At 41.5% G+C, this 12,414-nt stretch overlaps 1 protein-coding gene across 3 annotated transcripts in view; it reads right to left on the bottom strand.

Annotated features, from left to right (window-relative positions):
* LOC144688911 (rho GTPase-activating protein 45-like) overlaps positions 1-12,138 on the bottom strand; it is a 207,432-nt gene extending 195,294 nt beyond the window's left edge. Inside the window, exon 1 of one of the 3 annotated variants that reach the window (XM_078555938.1) lies at positions 12,046-12,138. In XM_078555938.1, coding sequence (XP_078412064.1) covers positions 12,046-12,138 — 93 coding nt within the window. Of the gene's footprint in view, positions 1-11,571; positions 12,024-12,045 lie in introns of those variants that run through there. The other 2 variants (XM_078555936.1, XM_078555937.1) reach the window with 2 other exon arrangements.
* Between the last annotated feature and the right edge of the window lie 276 nt (positions 12,139-12,414).

The raw sequence follows: 12,414 nt of genomic DNA, 5'->3' as shown, positions 1-12,414 counted from the left end.
TTCCACCGCCTTCTGAGGAAGAGAGTTCCAAATACTCAAAACCCTCTGAGAGAAAAAAAAATCTCCTCATCTCTGTCTTAAATGGGTGACTCCTTATTTTTAAACAGTAACCCCTAGTTCTATATTCTCCCACAAAAATAAACATCCTTTCCACGTCAACCCTGTCAAGGCCCCTCAAGAACTTCTGTGTTTCAATTAAGTCACCTCTTACTCTTCTAAACTCCAATGGATACAAGCCTAGCCTGTCCAATCTTTCCACATAAGGCAACCCGCCCATTCCAGGTATTAGTCTAGTAAACATTTTTTGAACTGCTTCCAATGGCATTTACATCCTTCCTTAAATAAGGAGACCAATACCCCAGATACACAGTACACCAGATGTGGTCTCACCAATGCCCTGTATAACTGAAGCATAACCTCTCTACTTTTGTATTCATTTCCTCTCATAATAAATGATGGCATTCTATTAGCTTTCCTAATTACTTGCTGTACCTGCATAATAGCCTTTTGTGATTCATGCACTAGGACACCCAGGTCCCTCTGCATCTCAGAGCTCTGCAATCTCTCACTATATAGATATTTTGTTTCTTTTTTATTCTTCCTGCCAAAATGGGGAATTTCACATTTTTCCACATTAAACACCATTTGCCAGATCTTTACCCACTCACTTAACCTATCTATATGCCTTTGTAGCCTCTTTATATCCTCTTCACAATTTACTTTCCTACCTATCTTTCGATCATCAGCAAATTTAGCAACCATACCACTGGTCCCTTCAGTCAAGTCATTGACATAAATTGTAAAAAGTTGAGGCTCCAGCACTGATCCCTGTGGCACAAAACTCGTTACATCTTGCCAAACAGAAAATGACCCATTTATGCCTACTCTCTGTCTCTTGTTAGCTAACCAATCTTCTACCCATGCCAATATGTTACTCCCTACACCATGAGCTTTTATTTTCTGCAGTAACCTTTGATGTGGCACCTTATCAAATGCCTTCTGGAAATCTAAGTACAGCACATCCACTGGTTTCCCTTTATCCACAACACACTTCTGTTACTTCTTCAAAGGACTCCAATAAATTGGTTAAACATGATTTCCCTTCCACAAAACCACGAATTTATCTGAGTGCCCTGCTATAACTCTTTGATATGCTCTTTGATAATAGTTTCTAAAATTTTCCCTATGACCGGCGTTAAGCTAACTAGCCTGAAGTTTCCTGCTTTCTGTCTCCCTCCCTTTTTGAATAAAGGAGCTACATTCACTATTTTAAACCAAAAATACCAAAACAAATGATCGACCTTTATATTTTTATTACCTACAATAAAGCATATTCTTCAACCAATATTTACATAATGCTGTATCTAGTTTTCCTTTTGGACCTCTTTCGTAATCCTGAAATATAGAGCAGAATTTTGCCCTTGATGGGCAGGCGGGCCCTGCCGACTCAGCGGCGGGCGGGCAGCCAATCGCCGCTGCCGAAACGGGCCCCGCCGCCATTTTGAGTGGGCGGGCCAATTAAGGCCCACCCAGCGTGACGCCCGACAGGAAGCGCTATGTGCTTCCTGTGAGGGCGGCGGGGGGAGGGGGGAGGGGGATTCCCCAACTGCCAGAGTGCGCTCTTTCACGCATGCGCATGAAAGAGCACACACCTCCCTGAGGCTAAGTGCAGCCTCAGGGAGATCGCTGAAAGTTTTTGAAAGTTTAAAAATAGAAAAATAAAAAAATTATTAACATGTCCCCCTCATGTGACAATGTCACACGAGATGGGACATGTTAATAAATATCACAGAAACTTTATTAAAGTTTTTTAAAACCGACATGAAACTTCATCCCACCAGTGGATGAGGTTTCATGTGTTTTCAGAAGCCCGCCGGGGCTCCTGGCCGACCCGCCAGCCTTAAGGTTGGACGGGCAGGGCCTTTAATTGATTTAACTACCCTGTCAATGGTCTGAATTGGCCATTGACAGGTCGGCAGGTGGACAGCTGATCGCACTGTCCGCCCGCCTTCCTGAACATTTAAATGGGGCGGGATGACGTCGGGGGTTCACCCCAACGCCATCCCACATCATTTCGCATTGGTGAGTGAGCCCCGCCCCCAACTCACCAATGGAAAAATTCTGCCCATAATGTCAACTAATGGACACAATCAGTTCATAATTTTAACATATATAAAGCATAACAAAGGATGGAACAAAGTCATTGAGTTGTCAAACTAATTTCTTCCAAGTCAGACACCATGAATAGTTTGGCAATAGGCACCTTAAGATCTTGCCATTTCACTCTCCCCTCTGCCAACTCCCCACAGCTGTCTGGATAATTTGAAAGACCATGTGCAAACTGTTCTATAACAGACACAGTGCAACTCAACCGATCTCCAGAGGAAATATCTCACCAGGTTTCTCACTGTCCCTGAAGCTAAATCAAGCAAAATTCCAGAATTGCAGCTAATCTTTTGGCACGTGTCATATAGATACTTTTGGTCTCAGTGGGCCAGGAGCCATCATTTTCAATCAACTACTTCTATCCGCACCTTTTCTTATAGTCTCCCAATTTCATTCTGGCCAAAACATTTATCCTACTCATTCTCAGCAACACAGTGTTAAATTTTTTAACTGGTGCCAACTATTCCACATATCCACCACGCGGAATATAAAACCCATTGCTCTTCATTGGGACAGTGCTCAGGATACTACCTGAATTTACCAGGGGAAAAAAATCATCAAGTGCAGATTCTTTTTCAACTTTTTGGAGAAATTTATCAATTAAGAGTGAAGTCAACAAGAAAGAGAACACAAACAATCCTGATCTAAGGTGACCCTGCCACCCACTTTAAACCCTCAAATGGTGGCATAGCTTTCTTTTCTTATATGTGCATATGCAGTAATTAATTCTTAGCGGACTGTAGACTAGTTTATTTGTCTGGCCATGCCTAGGTGGCGGGTGCCACCATCTGCTCCGTGTGTTTTAAAATGACTAAACCAATCTTTAGATTGTCAGTTTTTTAACTGGCTGCCTTTGTAACTGTTTTGTAGCCAATTATACCCCAATTTTCAGAAGATCGCTTCTACCTGCAAAATGGATGCTGAGAGCTAAGAGGGGAAAAAGACAAGCAAAGGATTCAATATTTATTTTTAAAAGGAAAATTGTTAGTATATACAGATTAGCCTAGACTAAATATCAAATAATAAAATAATAGAAACCAGGTTGACTGGTCAATTGTCAACAGTGACTTGGACTACCCTAAAATAATAGAAATTGGAAACAAAACATGGAGAAAGGGAAGACAGATGTAGAATCATTTATATTTAATTAAACTTGCTTTGTGTTTATTTTTGTCATTTAGGGTTAATATTAAAATAATGAGGTTACTCCTGCATATCAGTGGCTTCATTATTGTATATGAGGTTTCATCACCACAATGTGTGTGAACTAAAATCCATCATTTAAAATAAGCAGCTTGAGAAGCTGGAATCTTGCTGGATGTCCCATATCAGTTAAGGGGTTAAAAGTTGATCGCTCAGAAGGCGTCCTGAGTCACTGCCAGCAGGCAGTGCATGTTAGTCTCTTTCGCAAAATGTAAACAGCAACTAAAGTTTCTTGGGATTTTTAATTCGGTAATACACAGTGTTTGGTAGAAAGAGGAACTGACAATTGATACTGTTCAGGATAAAGTTGGAGCCACTGCAAATCTTCGTGAATATTAAACACAGGGCAGAGAAAATGCAGTTTTGTGCTATACTCCTGGGTTTGTGCTAACTCAGTGAAACCTGTCTTAAACAGGTAACAAACCTTGAACTTGCACATTTTTGATGAAAGCTCAGCTGGACTAAAAATGCACCAGGAAAGCGCTGTGAGGAGAAGTAAATACAGAATATGGTACTTTTAGATTGCAGACTGATGGAAGTAAATTAAGCAATAAAAAAATGACAATATTGCGTCAGGCCCAGTGGGCAAATGAATCTAATCTGAGTTTGTAGAGGAATAGATGACCTCAAATCAAACTCAAATGCCCCCACATATACACATGCTTCATTGTTGATTCCTAGATCAACTCCTTTCAACTGATTCTTTGTACTTGCCTTATACTAGAAATCCTTATCCAAATGTTGGATGATCAAAAATATTTCTATACTTTTTTTTAAATGTTTTGCAGGATGTTTCCAAATCATATAAGGTTTATTGGGTAATTACTGGCCAAATGTAGAATCATACTGGGCTCTTAAAATTGTGACTTGATTATGAGTACACAGCACTGACTTAAATAGCAAAAATGTACCTTCATTGTAACTGCTAGGTGGCCCATTATACACACCTATGTTGGGTTCAGAGGGCCTAAAATCAGCTAAACCTACAGCCAGCTTTATTAAAGAAATAGAGCGAGAGGAGTTCATTTGCCAAGCCTATTAGCAGTTCGATTTATAGACCTACACTGTCATTCTTTCCGAAAAGGTGGAGGACTCTAGATAGTGCAGTGATTTACCAGCTGGATTTAACATTAATTCTGCAATGAAAAGTCTTCTCTTTTGGTAGTCAGAATCCACAGTCACAGGATTAATGACAGATAATCCTATATATCAAAATGATCAAAGCTCTCCTATAGAAGCTTCAAAATTCCTGTTGTCAGGTGATGTTGAATGTGTGAATTGTATGCTCATTGCCTATTGGTGTCATGCCTAGTATGGGGTCTCATTTGCATTCCCAGTAAGTAAGCATTTCTGTTAATGGCTCTCAAACCCTAAACACCTAGCTGATGGGTAGAAAATCTTGTAAATGAGAGCACCCTTCTTTCCAATATTCCTCCCACCTCTCTTGAGGGCAGTGGCTCATGCTGGTGAATAATTCCAGGAGTGTCAGCAACCTCTGGAACTCCCCCAAAAAGACACTCTTTACGTATGAGTGTAGATCATGAGTGCCAGGAACCTTTCCCACCCATCACAGTAGAGCCCAATCTTGTCCTCAGCGAATATCCATGCAGCATGGATCTTTAGATAACGATCGAGACAGTAGTGTATTTTCTCCCTCCCTAGTCGGTAGGCATGGAGCCCAGTTTTGATGCCCCTATTGTTACCTCAACTATCATCAGCTAACTCAGCACAGAGAGACTGAACATAGAACCTGCCTGGTCCATACGGCTCAGAACCAGAGCTGATGAGCGTAATTTTACGCTAGCGGGTTTTTACGGTCTCGCCGAAGTTAACGGAGTTTAGAGTAGCTCACTCATTTTACAGCCTCGAACCCGCTACAACGGGGCCATAAAATTCCAGCTGATGATTCTCTTACTCACTGAGCCATTGGAGAGCTGCAGATCCCATTATCCTTCAGAGTTTGTATTTTAAGTTACACCCAGTTACATTTCACTATCACTTTTCCATTGCCGTGCGTGTGCTCTGTATTTTTGTATTTTCATCCTCATGTGAGTTGGCAGCTGTGGCAATGTTTTTCATATTTCCACAGCTGTAATGTTGCAATGCCTTAGCAACGGTTTTCTCCTCTGTTCCTGTTTTCAAAAGCGTAGAAAAACATTTTAAAGTATAAATTCTGAAAGCTAACTAAGACACAAGAGCCTGACGGTCCAAATATCTGGTGCCTTTTGACATCGAACACATTATTGTCCGAAACCCACTCATGACATTGAGTAATGCACCCCTACTAATCTGCACCAGTTGCCAAGTTCACTTCAAATATCGACACAGGGTGTATATTTCACAAAGAGACATTGAGTATCTTCAAATTATCCACAAATATATAACACGGTAACATAAGTTAATGATTTTTAACTGATCTACACCTAATATTGCTGCTGAAAGAAGTCTCATGCAAGCACACTTCTATGATAAAACGTGTTCTGTGAATAAACCTTTCTCCCTTTTGTCTTAATAACATTGAATTGCCTTTAAAAGATAATGATACCTGGGAGAGAAAAATTTTAAGTGCAGGTGCAAAAGCTCCCCTAGCGCTTAACTTTTCAAACTGCCATGTGTCACTGGGATTCACACCCATGAATGGGAAGTTTTCTGATCCTTGTTCAATATAATGAGGGTCAGTCACAGATGCACCCTACTATATACACCGCACCTCTTCTCTGTGTTCGAGACTTGTTGCCATTACCTTTCGCTGGTTGCTTTGCCAGCACAGTAAACTCATACCCGTCTCAGGCAAAATTAGATCATAAATATATTTTCTGCAGTTTTTGTGAGAAGAAACTCATTATCATTTATTGAATGTGTTTATCCAGGATGATGCTTCCGTTTGAAGATCCAAATCTACTTCACATCGAAAGGGGACAACATTTTAGATCACAGCAGGTGATGAAAATGTGAATTACTCATAACAGCAATTCCTCCTAAGGTTGCATTTTTGTTGGAAAATTCCACTAATTTTTAAATGTAATTTCTTTGTCATCTCATGATAAGCTAAGTGGCAAGGTTTATTCCCTTAAAAGGTGTCAACTTTGCTTTGGTATATCAAACCCAGCATACTTCAGTGATCTTGATTTCCTGTCTCTGTGTACCTTGCTGTAACATTGGCTTTTTGTATTTCATTTTATTGCACTTTGTAGCAGAGATCACAAGAATGCTACTGGGTACAATTACACACATGCCAACCTCGAAAACTTGCAATAGCTTCAATAACTTGCTACACAACCCCCAAATGGTTAACAAGTGAAGATCAGTTCTTTCTATAAACCTATAAAAAGTAAAGACAAGTTACTACTTTTCAATTAAGGGGGCAGGTGTAGCCAACATGCCCTCACTTGTAATAGAGGGAAAATCAGCATAAGGTATGAAAGTGTGAAGGGGAAAAATATCAAATGTTGACGGGACTAAACTGGTGATGCATTTCGGAAAGAGGAACCAGGAGGCAAGTTTTCTCAGAAAGTTTGAGCGGGTGAATTTTGGTGGCTCCTTCAGGCAGTAAAGAACCTTTGAGGTGCCAAAATGGCAGTGTCAGCTGTAACACCAGTTTAGCCCACATTTAGTGTAAGATGCCACCTTAGTAAAGGACTTGAGGCTTGCTGTAAGAAAGGCTGCCTGGAGAAATGTTAAGGGGCTGATTGCCACTTCAAGTGCCCACTTGCCCTCATTAACGAGCTGCGAGGCGTTTGGGTGGATAGCTCTGGCGGAAGCAGCGTGGAGGCTGGTGCAGAATGCGGTGACCGACAGCCCCAAGCTCGCCCTGGCTGCTGCTAATGACTCTACAGCACGTCTGGCTACCTTCTGGAAGTACGCTCAGGTGGAGCTGACTCCTCCAACTCCTGGAGAAATCCCAGTGGCTGTTGAAAGCTTCAAGGGTCTTGTGGCATCATTTAAGGCTGGGAGTTACAAACAATCAACTGTAAGGGATGCCCTGAGGAACACACTTGTGGCCACGGAAATTGTGATGCGGTTTTACGTTGGTGAGGTCAATGGCCGAAGAAGCCTGATTGGATATATTGTCTGAACTCTACCCAGTGTTGGACCAGCATTCCATTGTAAATGAATGAATAATATTTCAAATTAAATAAAGCCATTATTAGGGCAAAAAAAAAGACCCTCTCCCAACAGCAAACAGCTGATTGAGAGTAAACAAATTAATGCTGAGAATTCCTAGTGCTACTTAAAGGTAAATCATCTATTACCATTCGCTTGCCGCTGAAGGTTTGAAGACAACTTTGGAAGTCATAGGCTGTCTTTCTGGGACACCTTGCCAAAGCTTCACCAGCACTCCATCAACATTTATTCTGGAAGTTTCTCTGAGAATTTCACTTAAAAGGCGCCAGTGCTGTGAGTCACTAGGAGAAAGGGAGCGCTTGGTCATGGGAAATTTTCTGGGAGTTCCCCCCACCCCCCACTTCATGGTCTGCAGGGGGGATGGGAGGAGAACATGAGGCCAGGCACAGCAACATCAACTGCTTGTTATAGGAGTTATAGGAGAGACAGGAAGATGAAGTGAACCTGTTCCCCACTGTGGGTAGAGGACATCCTCTCTGGACATCCTCCACCAGTACCTCCACTACCATCTGAAAATGCATGCAGCATCTCACTAGGTCCCTGAGCCAGCCTTAAACCTGCAGTATGGTCAGACAGCACATGGCACACCTTCAGTTTTAACTCTTCAATGAAAATAGCTTCTAATCAGCATTTGCTTTAGTGCATTCTGGCAGGTCAAGTGATGGTAATTGACAATTAGGGTCAGAATTGTGTGTTAAAATCAGCTTTTCAAACAGGTGTATCTTATTAGCACTCATTTTCACACTCTCATCAAATAACCCCTGAATTTTTATAGAAGAAATTGTACATTCTGGCTATTTTAAGCACATATACACTTTATAGTTGATAGAAAGGAAAAACCAAGTAACATTTAGATATCTAGATATTTAGATATTGAAGATATCAAGGGCTATGAAGTTAGTGGGGAAGTAGAAGATGAGCCATGATCTAGTTGAATGGTAGAGCAGATTCGAGGGGCCAAATGGCCTCCTCCTGCTCCCATTTCCTATGTTCCTATTTGCAACTTAAACCGGGCAAACCAGATCATCCCAAAATTTCCCTTAACAATCAGTTTTCCACATCCAAATTTCTCCACTGCCTCAGATCACAGAGGCACTCTACCCTATCCAGGCCCAGTGCCTCTCCACCTTGCCATTCTTTCACATTTTGATACTATCCTTCTTCCAAGTCATGCTGGCAATCTCCCTACCTATTCCCTCCCAATTAATGACGACACTCTTCCAGCTCCTAAAATCCCAAAGTGCTGCTCCCGGCTTCTCTCCTTTCCCCATCCCCCTAACCCAAGCACCAACCCCAGCTTCAGCCTTCCCTCACTTCCTTTCTCCATTCCATCTCCTTTTCTCGAGCATTTTCTCCTCCCTCCATCTTCTCTTCAATGTTGTTTCCTTCTTTCCTTTCCTCTTCATTGCCATCAATTCCTCTCTACTTTCACTCCCTCATTGCCTCATATTTCATTACCATCCATTTTCCCTTCCTCTACTCTTCATTGCCACCAATTTCCCTTCTACTCTTTCCCTTCAGTGCTACTGTAACCCGAGTCCTACTGCAAATTGGAGGAATTCTAGGCACTGCACATTGTCCCGTTCAGGTAGGAGTTCTGTACAGTGGCCAGAATTCCTCAATGAGCAGGGCATGAGGAACAGCACTGAAGAGAGTAGGATCATGTCAATTTGGTAGCATTTAGCATTCTTATCTCGTAAAATGTAGGAGTCCAAAACTGAACATTTGCACAGGATTCCAGCTGGGCAAATATGGCTCCTGCTTCTGCCTTTGAAGGCTGGGGGCCTCCTTAACACCTGCAAGTGAGGTCCTGTGACCTAGTTTAAGAAGAATTATTCAAGTGAGGCAAAAATTAGGATGGTAGTTGCTCCCTCCCCAAATGCTACTCCAACAATCTGGCTTAAGAGCTATGCAAGAATATAGAAAAGAGTATGTTGAAGCTAAGGCAAGTTGCCTGGGAAAGAAGTGGTCAGGCAACTGAGGTAAACAAAATAATTCTGCCCCCGGCCCCACATTCTTCTTCCCTTTCCTCATTCTACAAATGCCAGAGGTCCCCCCTTACCTCATCCCAGTAGCTATTATTTTCATGCATGTGGCTACACAATGCATGTTGGTTGTTGTTTTGGATATGAAGGAAAGCTGATCAGAGAAAAGCCTGACTCTGTTCTAATGTGATCTACACCTCATTCGCCCTTTCCAGCAGAAGGTCAGGTGACAGTGATCAGGAGCCAGAGCTGTGGCTGATCCTCCCCCTCCCTAAATGAATTCCCATTGATATACATAAAAGAAATGGAATTTATTTGAAAGCTTCTTTAAAGCAGTTTTAATGTCCCAATGCATGTGCCAGTTTCTATTGAACATTCAATTATGTCTACTTATTGTCTGCCATTTATATGTTTATTTTTCCAGTTTTGTATCCATTGATCTTTTGTTTCTACGTACGTGCAAATGTTTGCTATCTTTGATATTCATCACCATATTAACAAATTCAATCAACATCAGAGATATTTGCTTTTCTTCAAATTATAACCCGAGAGGGGAATGTTAGTGCTGGAGGATTTTGGGCATCAAGTATCACCTTCAAACAATTTGAGATATGATGCAGCACTGTTAGATGAAGAGTAAAGCCCCCAACATACTGTCCTAACAATGTACCTTAGCATCCAAAGCAAAATAGCATCATCTGGTGAACCAGTCTGGCATCTTTACATTCTCTATGCTAGTACACTGTGGTGGGTCTTAAATGGGGTTTCTAATGTTGTGCTTGTCAATGCTGAATTAAATTTGTGCTTTAGGAACTGGATTCATCACACACCCGTTCTTTATAAAGCTGTTTCAGTAAGAATGTGTAGATGCCTCAGGTGGGCCCAAGCCTATCCTCAATGTTCAACCACGTACACTTTCCAGTAAGGCTAGGACTCAATAGGATCTAAATCTTCCCTCCCTTAGCCCAGAGGTGCTGAGGTGAATAGTAATACAGCCTGACTTCAGTCTTAATTCAGCAAAGCAAGAATATAAAGCTAAAGTAATTAGTGGCATACAAGCAGTGCATCTTCCTGCCAAGCCATTGGCACACAATTCCCCTTTACACATATTTGATAAAATTGCAACTATTACATACAATAAGAAAAAACAATTTCATAAAATCTGCTTATGTGAATAATAATTCTCTTGTCACAATTCCTCTGATGTCTTTTGTTAACTTATGGTTAGACCAAGGACATATGTTGAGATGGCAGTATGATGACAGCATGAATCTATTTCCTCCCACAGTTCATATCTTAGCCTTGTTTCCTTCCCTTTTGGTAAATATTATATATCATAACTGCTTAAAGAAATAAACATAAAATACATGATAAACAGATGAACTGTAAGAGTAAAGATTCCTGATACAGTTTCCATTTACTCTTTGAAGGTTTTTTAAAAAAATATAAATATTACATCACCACAACGTTCAAGTATCTGAATTGAAATTTCACAGTTTTAAACTACTTTATAAACTTATTAAACTAGTTATGCTATCACCCACAACACTTGCATTGTAACCCTTGCCATCAGTACAGAATATAGATAAAATGCAAAAAAAAAATGTTTTTTAATGCAATTTATGAACTGACTCCGCCTATTTTTTTCTGTGTTACCTAAAATGAACGTTCTGGTGGTCTGTCAGTGCCAGATGCTACGTGCCATTGGCTGCTGGTACTGCTTGAAGCATCACCTGATGGGTCGGAAATCTTTCCTGGTGATTAATTGGCCGCTTTATAGGCAGTGCCACCAAAGATTGAATGTCTGGTCCAATCCTTTGAGCGCATGCATACCCGTCCACTCTACCCTCTAATAGTTGTGGAGCGGTGATAAAGGGTGACTGTGCTGTGCACCATACAGCAATATCCAAATGTTCATGGAACATCATTGGCAACTAAAGGGGCACAGTATATAATGTCGATATTCACAGTGAGGTTATCATGCCAACGCCACACATAGAGTGGGGTTGGGGAGGGGAGAGGCAATTTTACTGAGTTTCATGTTCAAAAATAAACTTATCTTCCCAAATTTTTATTTTTTTTTTCAACCTACCGTCAGCCATACCTTTGGGCGATTGGGAAGCACATCCAGGCCAGACTTGGACCTCGCCTTCTTTCCCCTCAGTCCAATAGTATAAGGACTGTAACTGCTTTTCCCAGCGCTTCGCTTACTTAGCATCCTCCTCTCAGACTTGTCTCGCTCATATATTTATATACACATATAATGGTGCAAAAAAAAAATCTTACTAAAACAAAAAAAACACCAGCTTGACAGAATTTCCTCTCTCACAGGCGCGCAGACAAATGCATAAGAGGAGTCTAAATGTTCAAACGTTGCTATTTGCGTTAACTCGAGTGGAAAGGTTTTTCTGCTCAGTTTTTCAGTTCAGCCAATTCATGACTTTCCGCCCCGGGGACCTGTCTTGCCCTGACAGCTATAATAACTGCAAGCGCTGTGTATTTTGCAACCTCCCCGAAGATCATTTAAATACATGCTTCTGAACCAGAGAGGATGCTTGCCACTTACAGATGTGCTGCTGTGCGGTACAGGACTTCCTGTTCTGTTCTTCTTAGATATTGAAGGCGTTTTCATCAATTCCCTTTTCTTACGAGAGAACATTTTTTTTTTTGGGGTCCCCCAGACTCTCTCTTTAAAACAAAAAACAACCATAAAATAAAATGCTCCCCCTTCCCTTCCCTTTCCAGGACGGTCCGATTGCAGCAGACGACCCCCCCCCCCACCCCCTCCCCACCACCACCTCCTTCCACTCACCACCAGCGATTCTGACAAACTGTCCCGCTCGTTTTATCCCATTGAGAAAACTTCGCTGCTCAGTTCGCGTCGCGTTGATAACCGCAGCGAACAGTCAATGCGCAGAGAGCGAGAGGAGCTGGG

Source organism: Cetorhinus maximus, chromosome 13, assembly GCF_964194155.1.
Source record: "Cetorhinus maximus chromosome 13, sCetMax3.hap1.1, whole genome shotgun sequence".
Classification (NCBI taxonomy): Eukaryota; Metazoa; Chordata; class Chondrichthyes; order Lamniformes; family Cetorhinidae; genus Cetorhinus; species Cetorhinus maximus.
The sequence above is the reverse complement of the archived record's forward strand: the minus strand, read 5'-3'. Positions and strand labels throughout refer to the sequence as shown.